Source organism: Aethalodelphis obliquidens, unplaced genomic scaffold (assembly GCF_003676395.1).
Source record: "Aethalodelphis obliquidens isolate GAN/ISIS:26980383/991018 unplaced genomic scaffold, ASM367639v1 scaffold58, whole genome shotgun sequence".
Lineage (NCBI taxonomy): Eukaryota > Metazoa > Chordata > Mammalia > Artiodactyla > Delphinidae > Aethalodelphis > Aethalodelphis obliquidens.
The window spans coordinates 7,861,589-7,882,287 of NW_020838002.1; the positions used below are offsets into that span (position 1 = coordinate 7,861,589).

General features: G+C 38.7%; 1 protein-coding gene and 1 pseudogene across 8 annotated transcripts in view; one reads left to right on the forward strand and one right to left on the reverse strand.

Moving 5' to 3' along the window:
* The window catches only part of TRIM37 (tripartite motif containing 37), a 155,620-nt gene that overhangs the window by 40,910 nt on the left and 94,011 nt on the right, over window positions 1-20,699 (reverse strand). For 6 of the 8 annotated variants that reach the window (XM_027087220.1, XM_027087217.1, XM_027087218.1 and 3 more), the window contains 4 exons: window positions 12,206-12,334; window positions 11,674-11,863; window positions 9,669-9,787; window positions 321-431 (listed from right to left, as the gene is read on the reverse strand). In XM_027087220.1, coding sequence (XP_026943021.1) covers window positions 321-431; window positions 9,669-9,787; window positions 11,674-11,863; window positions 12,206-12,334 — 549 coding nt within the window. Of the gene's footprint in view, window positions 1-320; window positions 432-8,819; window positions 8,927-9,668; window positions 9,788-11,673; window positions 11,864-12,205; window positions 12,335-20,699 lie in introns of those variants that run through there. The other 2 variants (XM_027087223.1, XM_027087224.1) reach the window with 2 other exon arrangements.
* Window positions 12,674-15,063, forward strand: LOC113609716 (palmitoyl-protein thioesterase 1 pseudogene; annotated as a pseudogene).

The window sequence follows — 20,699 nt, forward strand, 5'->3', positions numbered from 1 at the left end:
TTCTCCATGGAAAATTCTTTTTTGTTTGGCTTTTTTTTTCCATTCTCAGGTCATGGGCTGTACCAAAGCAGGTTGCCAACACTTGCTCCACCCAGTAAGTAGCACGCATTAGGTGGTGTCTGACCGCCTACCAAATTTTTTCAGTACGCGCACCATTTAGTTTATCCCACAGAATGTCGTCTCACAAATGACAATAATTTAAAAAAAGAAAAAGCAGCAGAAGCAGCAAAGCAGAAGAAGCAGAAGCAGAAAGAGAAGCAAAGGAAGCAGCAGAAGAGATGGTTTAATTAATCCCCATGAAATGACGTCATGGGTTGCACCTTCATCCGGCAGCCGTGCCATGAAGGAGTCGCTAAATCTGCCCAGGCTGGCGCGCTCCTCCTGCTCCTCGTCCTCAGCGTCACATTCAATATCACTGTCGCTACTCATTCCTGGCAGGAAAGAAGCAGAGAACGTGTTTCTGACAAGTAACCACTGCAAGAAAAAGGCAATCTCCCTATCATAAATTGAGATTCCTAGTGAATTTCACACTGAATGCCAAGAAAACAGAAGATACCAAGCAAACAAAACAAAGAAAAAAGTAACCACACAAACCTAAGTTCTCTTTAGTTATTTAGAGCAGTATTTATTTTCGTCCTCAAAAATTAAAACTGCCCTTTCTACAGTACCTGAAAAGTTAGAATTTGAAGGCAGTATTAATTTCATTATACTGAGAACACTTTTTCCAAGGCAAACATAGGTTTTTCTCCCCCCTAAAGAGTCATAAGAGATAACAGCTCTTTTAATCCTGATTCAACAGTTTCTAGCCTAAAACATATATAAATATAAACACTCATAAATACAAATACATATTTACACTTATATTTAGCTGTGTGTATAAAAAAATTCCACTAATTTTAGCAATAAATGAGTTACTATCCCATTTGGGCCTCCAATTTTGTTTTTTGCATATGAGTAGGTTTTTAAAAGAAAAGTTCTATAGAATTTTTATAGTACAGAAAGTACTTCTGTTTCAACAAGACAGTGATCAAGAAAATCTGAAAATCTTTCTGCTACAAACCCTTATAAATGCTAGATAAAATATAAACTTAAAAATTTTAATGAACAGCTATATTTAAAAGAACGAATGGAAATCCATAGGTATAGAGACAAAAAGGATATGGAAAACTAGTGGGGTAGATGCAGTTGCCCCAGAGAGCTTGATGCGGAAGTCTTTAATACTCTGTTGGGGATAGGAAAAAAACCTCTGGATCCACCATAGAAAGGAAGTTGAAAGTGAGACTAAAACTGCACTCCCTGCAAAAAGCTAAAACTCTTACTGAAAGAATAAACTAAATAATTCTGTCTACTGTCACAGGAAGACAGCAGGGAATTTTGTCTTGTTTCTGGGCTCAGCTCACCTCAGGATTCAAACTAAGGCCTGTGTGCATCATTTAAGTTTGGGATTAAGGTTGAGGTTCAAATCTTAGGAAAGTAACATAGAAACTGGTCAGGAGCTAGTGTGATCCGAATAAAGCAATTTATTCCTCTAGAGGGAAGGTTCTAGGTAAGATGAAGCAAGCACACTCCACCCCATCTTTCCCACTGAATGTAGCTATAAAACCTAGACAGAATGCATGAAGTGGCTACTTGAGGATTCTGAAAAGTAAATAGGGACAGGCATATTGGAGTAGACAAGAATTTGAAGTACCAACAAATTGGCAGATTTAAACAAGACCCAGAGTCTCATAAAATCATATTAAAAATGTCCAGGATACAATCCAAAATTGCTTCACTGTATGAAAAACCAGGTAAAGACAAGAACGAAAATCAGTGCTGAGATGACAGAGATAATGTTGAAATTATCTAACACAGACTAAAGCAGATATAAAAATGCTCATGAATAGTCTTGAAACATATTTAAAAGACCTCTCTGGTGGGAAGCTTCCACAGTCCAGGTCACAACAATTATAGTGGCGGGGGGTGGAGGGGATGATTCTCACAAGGGGTAGAAAAAGTCTCAAAAAGTTATGTTCCAATCAAAATTTACAAACAAGGCAGACAATCTACTTGAAGTAAGAGTCAGCAGATATACAAATAGAAGGACAATACCACGAATTTTTTCACAAAATAGAGTACAAAATTCTGTTTAATGTGGAAAAGGACAGATTTTTTTTAATTACTAGACTTTTCAGATATAGTCATTAAAATTAAACTATTAATAGATGAATTTAGGCAAGGTTGAAAAACTTAAAGACAGAACTGAGAAAATTAACCAGAGTTTTTAAGAACAATGAGATTGCCATTATAAAAAAGAGGTTAAGAAACACAGGGATAAAAAAGGAATGGTTCAAACTGTGTCAACTAGACAGCCATAAAGACAGCAAAGGAGAGACAATATACTAAGAGAAAATGGCCAAGAATTCTCCATAATTAATGAAAAACATTCTCAATTGAATGGAAATAAAAGTACAACATATCAAAAGTTTGGGGATGCGGCTAGAGCAGTGCTTAAAGATAAAGTTCCAGCATCAAATGCTTATATTAGAAGAGAAAAAGGCCTCAAAGTAATGGTCTAAGCATTTACTTTAAGAAACTAGAAAAAAAAAGAGTAAATAAACTTGGGTAAAAGGAAATAAAGAACAGAAATTAAATTAGCAGGAAAACAAAAGAAAAATCATTGAAACAAGAGTTGTTTGAAAACGCCAATAAAACTGAAAAGCTTCTAGGCAGACCAAGACAAAAGAGAGTAAAAAAAAGGAATAAAAGAGGGGACATCACTAGAGATTCTACAGACATTAAAAGGGTAATAAGGGAACAGTATAAAAAACTTTATGCTCTTGAAATCAAGAACACTGATGAAATGGACAAATTCTTTGATAGACACAAACTACCAAAATTCATTCAGGTAAAAATAACCTGAATAGGTATTTTAAGTATTAAAGAAACAGAATTTGTAGCTTAAAAAACTATCAACAGGGACTTCCCTGGGACTTCCCAGGTGGCGCAGTGGTTAAGAATCGGCCTGCCAACGCAGGGGACAGGTTTGTGCCCTGGTCTGGGAACATCCCACATGCCGCGGAGCAACTAAGCCCGTGCGCCACAACTACTGAGCCTGCGCTCTAGAGCCCGTGAGCCACAACTACTGAAGCCCGTGCGCCTAGAGCCCGTAATCTGCAACAAAAGAAGCCACTGCAATGAGAAGCCCATGCACCACAACGAAGAGTAGCCCCCGCTCGCCACAACTAGAGAGAAAGACCGCTCGCAGCAACGAAGACCCAACGCAGCCAAAAATAAATAAATAAATTTTAAGGGGGAAAAAAAAAAAGATCAACAAAGAAAACTGTAGCCCCAGATGGCTTTACTGGTGAATTCCCTCTCTTCTGTTTTCAATAAGAGTTTGTGTAGTACTATTTCTCCCTTAAATATTTTGAAGACAGGCTGGATGTGTGGACGCTTCTGAAATTTCCTTACTAAGCAAAGGAAAAAACATTCCTGCTCTCAAGAGTCAAGAGTGATATTTAACTGTTTAGAGAATAAACCAGATACTTGCATGAAGCACCACCGCCACCTTCTGGCCCTTCATGGAACTGCTGCTGAAAACTCAAACCCACATGAGTTACTGAAATTCTAGGCACAAATTTGACCTCTTTGTACTAGTGTTTCTGAACTCCTGACATATATTAACCTCCAGGATTCACAAACGAGGAAGTGGAATTCTCAGGAATTCCCCAAATCTCAAGTTATTCTTTAAACACTTACAATATTTTTCAAACTCTAATAAAGTTATATATCTTTTAAAAATTTTAGTTAGTTTGTAGTATTTACAAGAACTGTAGCCTATAGTGAATATTCAAATACTGGAAAATGCTGTGAACATTACTGGGTAATAGTTGAATAATGTACACTTAGAACTCTTAGTAAGGTTTATAGCACTACATGGAATCACATCAAAAATGCCAATATGGGGGGGGCTTCCCTGGTGGCTCGGTGGGTGGGAGTCCGCCTGCCGATGCAGGGGGCGCGGGTTCGTGCCCCGGTCCGGGAGGATCCCGCCTGCCGCCGGGCGGGTGGGCCCGTGGGCCGTGGCCGCTGGACCTGCGCGTCCGGAGCCTGTGCTCCGCGGCGGGAGGGGCCGCAGCGGTGAGAGGCCCGCGTACCGAGAAAAAAAAAAAAAGCCAATATGGGGACTTCCCTGGTGGCGCAGTGGTTAAGAATCCGCCTGCCAATGCAGGGAACACGGGTTCGAGCCCTAGTCCGGGAAGATCCCACATGCCGTGGAGCAACTAAGCCCGTGCGCCACAACTACTGAGCCTGCACTCTAGAGCCCGCTTGCCACAACTACTGAAGCCCGTGTGCCTAGAGTCCGTGCTCCGCAACAAGAGAAGCCACCGCAATGAGAAGCACGTGCACGAAGAGTAGTCCCCGCTCGTCACAACTAGAGAAAGCCCGTGCGCTGCAATGAAGACCCAACGTAGCCAAAAATAAATCTATTTTAAAAAATGCCAATATGAGGAATTCTTTTGCTTTTGAAACGTCCTATTTCTTGGAGCACCACTCACAGGATTCCTGTATAGTATAGTATAGACTCATTAATATTTACATAGCAGCAGACAGGGCCATGAACACATACTTATAAAATGGCAACAGCTATAGCCAGGGCTGATTTGACTGCAATTGCTTCTTTTCAAGGTGCTCCCATTGATCTTAACCTTTGATTCTAGGTACCAGCATTTCCAGTTTATACTTTCAACTTGCCATTAGTGGATTCTTCCAAAGCAGTCATGTTTCTCTGTTTTTTTCTGTTTTGTTTTGTTTTTAATTCATTTTTTGGCCACGTCATGCAGTATGTGGGATCTTAGTTCCCCGACCAGGGACTGTTCCTGTGCCCCATGCAGTGGACACGTGGAGTCTTAACCACTGGACCGCCAGGAAGTCCCCATGTTTCTGTGTTGACTGTTAAGATTAACAGGAGAACTAGAATAATTTTTTCCGGTTTTCTGATTTCTTGACTTACTTTTCTTAGGATTCAGAAAAACATGCATTTCCCAAGAAGCGTTGGAAACAAATTCCTGCATGAAAACACTACTTGTTTTTTTATCAAGTCCTAAGATCTGAAGTTCCCTAGCTCCGTGAATGTAATGAGAAAAACAAATTGGTCTCTTGACCTCTCGCTTAATAGTTGACCTATGGGGTCACCAGGTCCTGTACAACCCATTGACATCAGTGAGAGCAAGTAAACACAACATAAGGTCAAATACTTTCATTTTTTGGAAATGAAAGTAGCTACTGTCAAGTAACAGGTCACAAGCTATTTGCTATGTGCCTTGCCCCATACACCGCAATGTCTACCCACTGCATTAAGGTTAAAGCAAACGTGATATTTCACCAACTATAAGAAATTTGAATACAGGACCTTTCTTAATCTCACCAGAAGGTGTCAACAAGTTTTCACAAAACTGGCTGTCAATGATAATTATTGTATGATACCATTAAATGGAAGATGCTTCAGAGATGTTCATGTGGGGGAAAAAAACCCCAAAATCAACCCTGCATCTTAAAGTAAAATGTGAAATAAGGTATTTCTATATCAATCACCTACCATATTTTTTGAGTATCCACTATATGCTCAGTAGTCCAAAGCTAACTTTTGAGTTGTAACGCCCTTATTCAGGGGTGCTCAAACTTCAGCTGCTTGGAAAATACATTAACCACCTGGTAGACCAAACACTAATGCTTCACTTGCCTTCCTCCTTTCCAGCAGAACCTCAATGTTGTTCAGCCGTCTTCCCTTCTCCAAGTGGCCACGTGGAATGGATCAGGGAGGGGAACCAAATGTTCAGACTTTGCCAAGTTTCCTTTTTTTTTCACTACTGATTAATGAGATGTGCTCTCATTGATAAACATTGATAAACAGAGACATATAAAATGAAATAATCCTCCCCTACTCCCAGAATGTTTTTCTGACTCCATATAAAGTTTGGAGCTGCAGCAACCACCTTGCCATCCTGAGGGGAGCTAAGCCAACTCACTTAGAATGGCAGAGCAAAAGATGGGGGGACGGGGCTGGTGGGAGGAAATGAGTTCTTGATGACATTAAGCAGGTAAATTTTCCAACCTTGAAACTGCCCTACCAGAGTTAGGTGAGACTTCTTGTTAATACAAGACAGTAAATCTTCCTATTGCTTAAACCAGCTGATTGGGTTTTTGTAACTTATGTCTTCATTGATACACCAAAAGGGATCAGCAATGCTGGAGCATCAGACTTGTGTACTACTCTTAGATAGGGTGCCAGTAAGGTTTGCAATAGGCATGCCATGGCTTTCCCTGGGATGGATGACACCCCTGACTTAATTGAAAAGGACTGTGCTAATTCAGCAGAAGTCAATCGCATAGTCTCCAGTTTTAAAAAGAACAAGGAAGAGACCGGTCTACCTAAGGAATTCTGTAGGTATCAATTGGTGTGTGGGGGGGTGTGAGAAGGAAATCAAGATTTTTGCAATGCAGCCATTAACTAGGAGATTAACACAAGGTTGTCCCATATGATCCCAGTTAGAAAGGAAAAGGCCTGTTGATGACTGTCAAGTCTAAGAAAAGTCACTTTTTATTGACTCTCAGGAACATTTAAGAGACCACTTTAGTTGTCCCAAATTCCCAACTAGTAAACACAAAGAATTTTAAAGTTTTAAAAACTTTAAAACTGGAAACTTTAAAAAAATTTTTAAAGTTTCTTCAAACAGCCTGGCAGTAGGGAGGGAGGAAGAGGAGAGGAAAGAGGCACCAATTTACAGTGACCGACCACAGAAAATTTTCTTTTAGGCATTCTGCTTAAGAATGAAGAGGCTCGTTATTCCTAAGCACAGATGTAAGACAACCCCACTCAACTTTTCACCAAGGCTTACCGGTGCGAAAAGTAAAGGTTTTCTTGAGAACTGGCTCCTGCTGATAGAATATACCCACAGCAGTAAGTAAGGCCCCATTCTCCTCTCACAAAGCAAATTTCAAAAGGCACAGAGCTCCTTTAGTTTACCTATTCCCCTCTTCCAGCCTTATCAATTAGTCTCCTCACTGCCTATCCTGGGACTGTAGTGGTAAATAAGCTGTTTAGATACCAGCAAATTGCAATAGTGGACTTTCCTGGCACTACTGATTTGCATGTTTACAGTAACTTTTCTTATTGAGTTCTAGGTGCTTTGCATCACTACAACACTCCTTACATAAGAAAAAATGTGTTACTGAGTAACACTGACAGCACTAAATCTCAGATTCAAAGACTTGAAAGTGCAGAGCAGATCCTAAATGTGGCCAAGCAAATGCCTTTCTCCAGTTTAGGATAAGCTGTTGACGATTAGCTTTAAAAAAAGAAATGGAACTAATGTCAAAACTTAGGGGGTTTTTTGGGTGCTAACTAGCTATTTACATAGAAAAACTGCTGAGAAAATGTGAATTTATGAGATGAAGGCTGAAATTTAAAAGTCCAAGTTTAATTTAACATTCTTCTTTTACCAGTCTTCCTGTCCCCAGAGTTCCACACCCCATTCCCAGTCCCCAACTCAGTTAGAGTAGGAATTTTAAAACATAATTTTATTATTTCACTCCTTGCTTATATTCCATGCAAAGGACAAAGTCCAAATTCTAGCTAGACATACAGTATAATTCCTCATGATCTGACCTCTGCCTCCACTCTGGCCTCATCTTTCACCAGTCTTCACAACTCATACTAACTCATACTCATCCCTTAGGATGATCTTTCCAAGTGTGGACTAGGTTGGTAGAGAGGTGACAGTTAAGAGCATTGGCTCTGTGACTTTGAGTAAGGTAACTTACATCTCTAGGCCTCAGCCTACTCACCTGTAAAATCAATATAATAAAGTAACCATGTAGGTCTGTACTGAGAAAACATAATACTGGTAAAGTCTTTAGCAGTCTTAATACCTAATGAGGGCTTGCAAATATTATCTATTATTTTTATTATTACATACCTGTTAGTTGAGCTCCCTATATACCCCATCACAGCACTCATCATTCCATATCATAATTGGCTATTAACTGGTCTCTAACACCTGTTGTTTGGTTTTCAATTGCTCTCCCTGCTCCCTTCCCACCACCACCAACACATACCCAGCATACTTGAGGACAACTTGCTCCCATCTGTGACTATGACCCACTCTGGCAAGTGATTCTTAAGGAGTTGTCACCCCTGGTTTGAGTTTTCAACTCAACCAGTGGTTCTCAACTGGGGATGGTTTTGCCTCCCAGGGGACATTTGGCAATGTCTTGAGACGTTTTTGGTTACTGTAATTCAGAGGAGGTACTACTGGCACCTAGTGGTTAAAAGCCAAGAATGCTGCTAAACATTCTACAATGCACAGGGCAGGCCCCTAATACAAAGAATCACCTGGCCCAAAATGTCAATGGCACCAAGGTAGAGAAACCCTGAACTAAACAGTAGGTTCAGGAATTACTTTATCACCAGCATCAAAACAATGCCAGACACATTAGAAGCATTTCACAAATGGTGCATAAACAGAAGGAGCCTATAATTCCAGCACATGCTAAAACAATTTAAGCCACTACAATCTATAATCAGTATGTATAAATACATGGAAACTAGCTAAGCCCTACTAGCTAATCCTTATAGCTCCTTTCTATAAAGATCAATCATAATATATTTTTCCTGTTGTTTTAACAATCAACACTTCACTTTGAAAATCCTTTCCATTTAATTTCTACTGAAATAATGCTGCCCACCACAGGAGCACCAACTAAGATGGAAGACCAAAATGTTTAGTGTTCTTTAACTGAAAAGCCTGAAAATGCCACCACCCACACACACTCACAGAGCAGTCAGAGGTAGACGCTGGCACCTTTTATATATGCTTTGAGCTACAATTCATCAATCGTTGAAATTCAAATAAGTGCAGAGGTGGTAGGTGGCAGAGTTTCACTAAGAAATGAAAAATCTCAGTGTCAAATATCATTAATAAAGTTGACATGCTTTTCTGCTAACATATAAAGGACAAGCAAGGGCAACACACATAGCCTTGTTTCAAGCACCTTCTGTTAACTCAAAATTACAAAAAAGTCTTCTACACTTTCAGATAAAGAATAATGGACCTGGAAGAACACGTAGACAAATACTAGAAATGTAACTGAGAATGAACTGGCAGAGTAGAAGTCAGTTACCATAAAGGACTTTTTAAATGGTTAAAGTTTGGAATCCTTCTAAAAGAGCAAAGTAATCTATAAACATTAATCAAGACTGACTTTAAAAGACAAGGTACTTAACATTTAACATTCTAATTAGTTGTTTGGGGGCATGTTTTTCCTGTAAGACACTGAACATATCCAATTTAATCTTTTCATATCTAGCAAAACTTCAGTGCCTATCATGTAGGTAGCATAACACATTTAATGAATGAGCAAATGAAGTATCTGCAGACTTTCTCCCTGTAAATGCCTGTTCTAGTAAGATGTCCTTTTATGTAGTCGATTATCCATTTTGCCTTCCATTGTGCTTAATGTCCTAGTAAATCAAACTCAGAGGCACAACAAATGCTGTTTTCAGATCAAGCATGTCAGATAGTAGATAACATCTCAGTAACTGTTTTATTAAACCAACCACTCCCGACCACCACCAAAAAAAGATTATTTCGCCTCCCGCCAACTATGACTTTACCATTCCTTACCTTCCTCTGGGGCAACTGAAGCTCCTTCAGGTAGTATAGGTTGTAATTCCCCAGTTTCAGAATTATTTTCCAAATCAGTCATTTGCATTCCTTCCAGACGACCTCCTTTAACACTAGTCCTCAAAGAGGGAGAAAATAACCTGATATTCTTGTATAACTAGTCACTGATATAATAATCTAGATTTTTTTCCTGTCCAGAAACTGAGCAAACTAAGTAGGGTATAGGGCACTGGTGTTTAATACTAAATTTCAAGTTTTACTTTTAAAAGATTCACTAGAAGACTCACAATGAAAGGTTATAAAGTGGTAGATTGCATCAACGTCAATATCCTCGTTGTGATAATGTATCAGCGTTTTGCAAAATGTTATAATTAGGGGAAACTGGATAAGGTACACAGGCTCCCTCTATTCTTTCTTATAATTGCATGTGAATCTACAATTATCTCAATAAGAATTCCAATTTAAAAATAAATATAAATAGAAGTCCTTAATAACATGTTCTCACCAATATGGAAAGACTTTTGAGGTATACTGAGTGAGAAAACAAGGTGCACCTTTTGTATTAAAAAAGCTATATGGTCACTTAAATATTGCTTAAATATGCATGAAAGTTGAGAAGACAGCATATACAAAAAATTAAAAACAGCAGGAATGTGTGTGGGCAGAAGGTTGGAAAACAAAGCAGATGGGAGACAAAGATGGGGAAATTTTAACTTAATATTCTTTTTTTTAACTTCCATTTTTGAACCATTTATTACTAGCATTTAAAATTTTTGCTTATACTACCTTAAATCAGGCAAGGAAAAAAAACACAAGCTGGAAAACACCACATGACCCAGGTTGGCAGTGTAATTAACTGTAAAATGAGGGTTATAGCTATGAGCTTTACACATTTATACAGGATTTTACAATCTAGAAAAAAGTGCACATTCGTACACATTTAATCTTTATGACTAAAGGCAGATATAAATCTCCATAACAAAATATAAAAACTAGTTGCAGCTTCATCTTGAAAGGAACATGTATAAAACCAGGCTAGGAAATGCGGAGGACAAGACAATCTCCAATGATTGTAACACCCTTCCACTGCTTAAACTTGAGCTAGAACAGAAAACAGCCACCAGCTGTCCTATTAGATTTGGTAATTATCCAGATCTTAAAACTCTATACAATTAAGTAAACTTAAGGGATATTAATCTTTCTCTAAATTTAATTCAAAGTTCTTTTCAAAGCCTCCAAGGTAGAATTATTCCATTGTTTAAAATTAGAAATGTATTTAATATGCATATAATAGATCAGCAAATGGATATTAATGGCTCATCTAGCACATTCACAGACAATACATTCCATAATCACTCTCTTTTAAATGGATGGAAGTTTAATTAACAATGTCGACTGGGTGACATGACTGGGATTTGAGTTTATGTTTGGGTGACATGACTGGGATTTGAGTTTATGTTTCCTGGGAGAGAGATGAAGGTACTGATGACCACATATATATATCCTTTTGGGAAATTCCAACTATGTGTTTTGAGGACACTTTCATAAAAGGGAAAGAAAAGGTGAGATGAAAGCAGAAAAGCAGTTTTAAAATAAAATCACCAGAAGTGCTTTGTTCTATACAAAATTCATGTAAAAGACCTATGGGACATAATATAGCATAGCACAAATGTCTTTGAAAAATATGGGACAGATGGAAAAAAAAGTTGACCCAAAAATGTCACAAGGCAGAGGTCACCCAAGGTTATATAACATTATTATCCTAACTTCAGTGAAAATGAGCTCTAATGTATTCAAGCTGAACTTCTGGTACTATCTCATTCTGTGAAGAAAGAAAAAGGTAAGGTCTCTGATGCTTGAAGTTACATTTTAATACAACAAATAAACTGTCTGCTAAAAAACTAACAAACTAGAAGTTTATTATGTTCATTACGTTGTAGACTTAAAGTGCCAAACAGAACTATTAGCTATTATTCCATTACATAAACAAAAGAACTTAATTTACCCCAAGGTGACCATTTTTCTCCTTTTTTCAATAGTAGGTAAGCCACTGAAAACTGCAACCACAACAGCATCTGAATCCAAAGCTTGACACTGCCGGTCTTCAGATTTTGGCAGAATGTCACCGATACTGCCATGTGTCAAGGCTCGGGGAGAACTGTGCCTGCTCCCAGACTGAGAGCTTCCTGGGGAGCCTACAAAAAATGAAGGGGATATTCAGAAAGACGGCAAACAAACAAAAAGTTCTCTCTCTAGTTTCCACGTTAGGAGATCTCACTATACATATATTTTTAAACTGCAGGAAAACTCAAAAACAATTTTAAAATATAACCTAGTCTTTTTGATGCCAACTATTTAATATGCGGTCTAATGGCTGCACTTTCTTACTGATGGGTCTGTTCTGTGTGACCAAGGAACTTTCAAATTGAGTTTCAGCATTTTTGGTGCCTTTAGAGGTCTAAAGCTATACCATCAGATCAATTTCAAGTAACAGACATCTACCCACCAAGATCACATTCTAAACTCTCCAAACTTACCCTCAGACAGAGTTTGACAGTCTCCCTTTGAACGGCTATTTTCCCCAGAGTCTACTGCTCTTCGAAGTGACAGACTACCTGCTATACTGGACCGAGCTGGCTTGGGTGAATTACTCTTCTTATTTGTGGCTGTAAAGACATTTTAAAATATTTCTGATTATGATAAAATAGCACAAAACTTATTACCTAGGAAGTCAGAGAAAGATTTAATCTTATCATCCATGAAAGGTATTCCCATCTACTGTGTCCAAAAATAAACAGAACACTCTGGTCCCAACTGGTTTATTTGGGGTTTTATGCCAAAGGTATTCCTATTTTGCTGCTTGTGGAACAGTTTCAACTTACAAAAGTAGAAAATTATCAGTGAACTCCAAAAGAAGAATCGTACCAGACATGAACTCTAATCTCAGTTTAATTAAACTAAGTATTAACAACAGAACAATAACCACCAAAACACTTGGAAACTGTAGAATATTACTGGATTAAAAAGAAATGAACGCTAAATTAGAAACAAGCCACAATTATAATACTTCAAGATGTTTGTGGCTAAAACAGTAATTAGAGGAAAATGTATAGCCTTAAAATGAATTAATTAGGGCTCTCACTTTCCTGCCGGGGTCCTGCACTTCCCCGGTGCTGGGGCATCTCGACCTGCCAGCGCCACTGCCCCTGGTGATCTGGCATGGGATGGGAGACAGCTGTTGTAATCCCTTAAGCACGGGCACTATTAAACAAATGGTTGAGAAGAAAATACCTGGAATTTACGTCTTATCTTTAGAGATTGGGAAGATCCTGGTAGAGGATGTGGAGAACAGCTTCTTTTTGAATGTCAACTCCCAAGTAAAAATGGTGTGTCAGATTCTTGCTAAGGATCCTAAATTGCAGCAAGGCTACAATGCTATGGGATTCTCCTAGGGAGGCCAATTTCTGAGGGCAGTGGCTCAGAGATGCTCCTATGATCAATCTCATCTCAGTTGAGGGACAACATCAAGGTGTTTTTGGACTCCCTCACTGCCCAGGAGAGAGCTCTCACATCTGTGACTTGATCAGAAAAACAGTGAATGCTGGAGCTTACAACAAAGCTATACAAGAACGCCTGGTGCAAGCAGAATATTGGCACGACCCCATAAAGAAGGACATAGCAACCACAGCATCTTCTTGGCAGATACTAATCAGGAGAGAGGTGTCAATGAGTCCTACAAGAAAAACCTGATGGCCCTGAAGAAGTTTGTGGTGGTGAAATTCCTCAATGATTCCACTGTGGACCCCGTGGATTCTGAGTGGTTTGGATTTTACAGAAGTGGCCAAGCCAAGGAAATCATTCCCTTACAGGAGAGCACCCTGTACACACAGGACCCCCTGGGGCTAAAGGCAATGGACAACGCAGGACAGCTGGTGTTCCTGGCTCTCGAAGGGGACCATCTTCAACAGTCTGAAGCATGGTTTTATGCCCACATCATACCCTTCCTTGAGTGAAACCGTTGTAGTTTGCACCAGAGCTCAGGAAACCCCTCATGCTTCCAAACCAGTTCCCTCCATGGCCAAGCCTGAGCTCAGATCCAGCTAGCAACTAATCCTTCTCTTGTCACCATCTAACATGCCCTGCTTGGAAAGACCCAAGATTGGAATCTTATCCTTTGCCTCATCCTATCAGCATATGATGTTGAATGCAAGTTTAATTAGCTAAATAACCATGGAGATTGCTTTACAACTCTTTGATGTGGTCAGACTGTTTTAGGAATTAGGAGTTTGCTGCAGGTCAGTGGCAGAACTGTGCCCAGGCCCGGAAGAGACTGAACAAAGTAAACCAATGAGACAGAGTCTAAGGCAGATGCCTTTCTCAGGAAAATCTAGCCACATCTCAAACCAAGAGGCCAGTACCCAGGCCTGAGGTATTCACATAAATGCTTTCTCAGTTGTGCTGGTGGAGATTTGACCAGTGCTTGGAAAAGTATTGCTTGGATGATGTGTCCACATTATTTCTTGAGGCTGTCCTCCTCTCTGTGAGTGTGCTGCTTTTTGTGGTGTTTTAGCTATTATTAGACAAATTCCGGCAGCCCACCATCTTGCCTTGGTAGCACTTTTTTGTCTCCTCAGGTAGTGATGAATTAGTTGCTCTGTCACAAAAGCAGGGAAATAGCAGCCAAGGATTGCTTAAGGGAGGAAGTGTACCTATTGCTTAGCTTACACGGGGAGGGGGAGGTTTAAAGAAAAATGTAAAATGAAAAAGGAGGAGGTAGCTGGCTCTTTCCATTCCATCCTTGATGAACCTGTCCTTTCTAAATATGACTTGTGGTCCAGATTCTAGAGTCACTCTATTGCTGGCATTAGCAAAGAATGGGAGGAAAAATGTGAAGAGATCAGGCTTTCTAACTTCCGGCTCAAAAACCTGAGATTACTGCACACTTCAAACTACTTCTGCTGTGTTCTGTGAAAAAAAGATTGTTTGCTCAAAAAGCTTAGGGAGTATTCCATATCCCTTTTCTCCTCTTGAAGATCAACCCACCTTAGAATATTAAGGACTCTGAGAATTCCTGTTACAGTACAGAACACCAACCTTAATCTACCGTTTCCCACACTATTTGAGCGTGGACGTCTTAGCCCCTACTCCTTTATCCCATGAAAACCTAGCAACACTTTTTAGAAGACTGTTCTGCAGAATGCCAGTTTGCGGAAACGGTTAGCTGTACTTGGGGGAAGCACTTTGTTACTGCTGCAAAGTTTACCCTCTGTGATTTTTCTTTCACCTCTCTCAAGACTTTTCAACTAAGAGGATGAAAGGTAAGAAGTGGGGACGTGTGAAAATAATTCTATGAAGTTGTCTAAAATAAAGAGTAGCTTCTTAAAAAAAAAAAAAAGAATTAGAAAAAACGGAAACTAAATGGCCTAACATGCATAAACTCAAGGAGATGGAAAAATGATAAAAAGAAATAAAAAGAAAGCAGAAGAGATGCATTAAAAGGTGACAGGGCTTCCCTGGTGGCGCAGTGGTTGAGAGTCTGCCTGCCGATGCAGGGGACACGGGTTCGTGCCCCAGTCCGGGAAGATCCCACATGCCGCGGAGCGGCTGGGCCCGTGAGCCATGGCCGCTGAGCCTGCGTGTCCGGAGCCTGTGCTCCACAATGGGAGAGGCCACAGCAGTGAGGGGCCCGCGTACCGGGAAAAAAAAAAAAAAAAAGGTAATAAACAGGTTCAACAAGGTAGTGGGATATAAGATCAACAATCAACTGACTTTTTATACATCAGCAAAGAACAAGCCGAGAATGAAATTAAGAAAACAATTCCATTTACAATAGCATCAAATAGAATAAAATACTTAGGGAAAAATTTAACAAAGAAATGTTAAGACTTGTATATTTTTGAAAGAAAATAAAGAAAAAAGGAAAAATATTCTGTGTTCATTAACTGGAAGACTTAATATTGTTAACATGGCAATACTCCCAAACTTGATCTACAATACAGATTCAACACAATCTCTATAAAAATTCCAACTGTCTTTTTTTTTTTTGCAGAAATTGACAAGCTGATCCTAAAATTCATAGAAAAATGCAAAAGATCCAGAATATCCCCAAAACACTCTTGTATGGAGGACTCACACTTATGATTTCACAACTTGCCATAAAACTATAGTATCAAGATTGTGGTACTGGTGTAAAGACAGAAGTACAGACCAATGGAACAGAACTGAGAGTCCAGAAATAAACTCTTACATTTATGGTCAATTAACTTTTGACAAGGAGGCCAAGATAATTCAATGGGCAAAGAAAAAGAAAAGATGGACAATAACAAGTGTTGATAAGGATATGGAGAAATTGGAACCCTATATACGGCTGAAGAATGTAAAATGGTGCAGCTGCTTTGGAAACAGTATGGCTGTGCCTCAAAAAGTTAAACATAGTTCTCATACAATCCAGCAATTCCACTCCTAAGCATATACTTAAATAAAAACATATGTCCCCACAAAAAACTGTACATGAATGTTCATAGCATCATTATTCATAATAGCTAAAAAGTGGGGGAAAAAAATCCAAGCCCTCATCAACTGATGAGTAGATCAAACAAAAAGTGGTACCCACATACAATGAAGTATCATTCAGCCATAAAAAGGAATGAAATAATACATGCTACATTACAGATGGCCCTTGAACACAATATGCTAAGCCAGAGAAGCCAGATACAAAAGGCTTCATATTGTGTGATTCCATTTATATGAAAAGTCCAGAAGCAAATCCACATAGACAAAATAGATTAGCAGTTATCAGAGGGATGGGGGAAGGGGAAGATGGGGAATAAAAACTCATGGGTATGGAGTTTACAGCAAGAGTGAAAGCAGCTCTTTTGTCCCTTTCCTGTTTGCCCATTTCTGTTCCCCTCTAACCTTAAAAGAACCTAATTATAGGAATGAGATCACTACGCAATTTAACCCAACTCTTGACTTTTGCTCTCCTGAACGCACACCATGCCTTGTTGATTCTTTTCCTAGAAAAAAAGAAGTAAGAATGAAGAATTTAGCAGTTTAAAAAAATGACTAGCTTTCTACTCCCAACAGCCCCCCTAAGCAATCCTGCTTGGGATCACTTGGGCAAGATAACATCTGAAGGGAGAGCCAGCCAATGTGCACACAGACTGGAGAATGATGCAGAACCCAACCTCCTGCCTCGATGATTCACTGAGGTTCCCCCCCAACCCCCACCCCATTTTCCCCCTTAAAAACTGTCATGGCTAAGCATGATCTTCGCAGTTGGCCTCTGGACACAAGTCTACCGTCCCCCAGACTGCCGGCTTTTCTGATTAAAGCACCTTTCCTTTCTACTGACACTTGCCTCTCAAATTATTGGCTTTGGAGCAGCAAGCAGCCGAACCTAAGTTTGGTAATAAGAGGAGGGATGAAAATGTCCTAGACTTAGATAATGGTGACTGTCACACAATTTTGTAAATATACTAAAAACTGCTGAATTGTACATCTGGGGAAAAAAGGTGCTGTGAGAAAAAATTATGACCAATTTCTCCACTGCAAAGTATACATAAACTATTGGTTAAGGGAAAAAAATGAAGAAGAGATGCATTAACAGAAACAAAGGCAGAAATTAACATAATAAAAAGAAGACAGTAGATGAAATAAATCTAAGAACTAGGTCTTTGAAGACATGAATAAAATGGACAAGCCTCTAGCAAGTCAAATCAAGGGAAAAAATAAAACACAAATAAGCAATGATATAACTGAAAAAGTTAATATCCCACATGCAGAGGAAGTTTCTAAAATTTAAGGGAACAAATGACTTTATACCAATACATTTATCTAATAAAATTAATTTTCTAGGAAAATTAATTATGAAAACTGATTTAAGAAGCAGCAGAAATATGAGACCAATAAACACACAGAAATGAAAAAGGCTGTTAAAGTTTTATCCCTGAAAGAACCACTAGATAGCTTTATGGATGAGTTTCATTACACTTTTAACGAGCAGATAACATGTTAAAATAATTTTACAGCATAGAAAAGGACAAAAGCTTCTGAATTTATTCTACGAGATTGGCATAAATTTGGAACTCAGATGTGTTAAGGATAGTATAATGAAACTATAGCTCAATTTTACTTATTGACTACATAGTCAAGAATCCTAAGTATTAGCTAGGACTTCCCTGGCAGTCCAGTGGTTAAGACTCCACACTTCCACTGCAGGGGGTGCAAGTTCGATCCCTGGTAGGGGGAACTAAAATCCCGTATGCTGCGCAGCCAAAAAAAAAAAAGAATCCTAAGTATTAGCAAACTAAAAACAGCCAGTACAGTTAACCCTTGAAGAATAGGGGATTAGGGACGCCAACCCTCCACGCAGTCAAACATCCAGGTATAACTTTAGAGTCGGCCCTCCTTATCAGTGGTTCAGCATCCAAAGACTCAGCCAGCTGCGGATTTATTGAAAAAAATCTGTGGATAGGAGGACCCACACAGTTCAAAACCATGTTGTTCAAGGGTCAATGGTATATTAAAAAACTACAAACCAAACCAAGTAGAAAGACACATTCTAGAATTTCAACAATGGTCAGTATTAGATAAATAATATAATTCTCTGTGTTCACAAAGTAACAGGGCAAAATAATATGATTGTTTTGACTGACAATAAAAAAGCATTTGACATAATTCTACACAACTTCTTGACTTAAAAAAACTCTAAGTAAGTAGTGTTGACTGAAAAAAATGCACACCCTAAAAGTTGAGAATTATGTTTTATTTGGCGGAGTTTCTGAGGACTTCAAGCCTGGGAGGCAGCCTCTCAGAATAGTTCTGAGGGACTGTTCCAAAGAGGCAATGGAGGAGCCAGGATATATATGGGTTTTTTCAACAAAGACCAGGTAGTTGGCACATCAAAAGATTACAGTCAGTTACAAAATATCAAAAAAACCAAAAAATCCCACAGATATCTCAAGTTAATGAATTAGCACTTTTCTACGTATGGGAAGATGCAAGAGTCTGGGCTAATTGAAATCATTCCTTTCTTTCGCATCCTGAATTCCCTCAGGACTCTTTCCCATTCTGAATTTCCTCACGCAGCTGCAACGTCCTTTGTTTACTGATATGGCACACAACATTTTTTCATTCACAGTAGGAAAAGGGGTAGTTTGGTGTAATGGTGAAAGCCACAGGCTTTAAGGTTCAAGTTCTTAGCTCTGCAATTACCACTGTGAAACTCTAGGACCCTTTAATGCCCTGTGCCTCAGTTTCTTTATCTGTAAATTGGGGATAAAAATAACTTGCCTCATCGAGTTGTTGGGATTAAGTGAGTTAATACATGTGACTCAGAATAGTTAGAATGATACCTGGTACACAATAAACACTTAGTAAATGTTAACCATTAGAGTAAATGTTAACCATTATTGTTGTTAGGAATAGAAGGATATATTTTTCAACTTGATAAAAACTACCTTTTGAAACATATAGCAAAATTCGAACTTAATGAGATTAAGAACTAAAGGAATTCCCAAATAGAGTTGAAAACATTACAAAAATTCTATAATTGCTATTAGTTAACATTGTTCTGAGGTCCCAGCCTAGACAATGCAATATGAAAAGTAAATAGGCAGGAAAGGAGTGGATAAACGATGACTATTTCCTGATGATATGATTGTCTACATAGAAAATTCAATATAATTGACTAAAAAACTTAACAATTTAAAAAAGTTCACTAAGTGGGTTGAATACATATTAAAACCAGTAGTCTTCCTGTATGTCAGTTACTAATAATTAGAAAATATTACGGGGGGGAAAAAGAGATCCCATCACAACAGCAACCTAAATTATAATATACCTAAAAATTAATAACAAGACACATGCAGAACTTATATGAAGAAAACTAAAACTCTGAAGAAGTATATGTCCATAACAGATGATTTGAATAAATGGAAACACCACATTCCTAAATTTGAATGTTTTAGTACTGAAAAGATGTCAATTCCTCAAATTAAATGTTAATTAATGCATTAAATGTAACACAATTCCAGTCAAAATTAATTTCTGGAAGAGTAAACATGTAAGAGCCATCAAAGAAGTTTTGAAAACAAAAATAAAATGAAGGCTACAATAGCTACGACATGGAAGAAACCTAAATGTCCATCAACAGAGGAATGGATAAAGAAGATGTGGTACATATATACAATCAAATATTACTCAGCCATAAAAGAGAACAAAATAATGTCATTTGCAGCAACATGGATGGACCTAGAGATTCTCACGCTGAGTGAAGTAAGTCAGACAGAGAAAGACAAATATCACATGATGTCGCTTATATGTGGAATCTAAAAAAAGGCTACAAATGAACTTATCTACAAAACCGAAATAGAGTTACAGATGCAGAAAATAAACTTATGGTTACTGGGGAGTGGGGCTGGATAAATTGGAAGACTGGGATTGAGACATACACACTACTACATATAAAATAAATAACTAATAAGTACCTACTGTATAGTACAGGGAACTCTACTCAATACTCTGTAATGGCCTCTATGGGAAAAGAATCTAAAAAAGATTGGATTGTATGTATTTGTATAACAGATTCACTTTGCTGTACAGCAGAAACTAACACAATATTGTAAATTACCCCAATAAAATTTTTTGAAAATTAAAATTAAAAAAAAAGAAGGTAAACATACCACAGTATTACAAACTATAAAACTACAATGGTTAAAAAAGTGTGGGTCTGGTACACAACACAACAAATATCTGGTTGAACAATATCAAATTGCTGTTTTTATATGTTAAAAAAAAGTTTCATGGGACTTCCCTGGTGGTCCAGTGGTTAAGAATCTGCCTTCCAATGCAGGGGACGCGGGTTCGATACCCGGTCGGGGAACTAGGATCCCACAGGCTGAGGGGCAACTAAGCCTGCGTGCGCAACTACAGAGCCCATGCACTCTGGAGTCCATGCACTCTGGAGCCCGTGCACCACAACTAGAGAGAAGCCCGCATGCCACAACAAAGAGCCCGTGTGCCGCGACG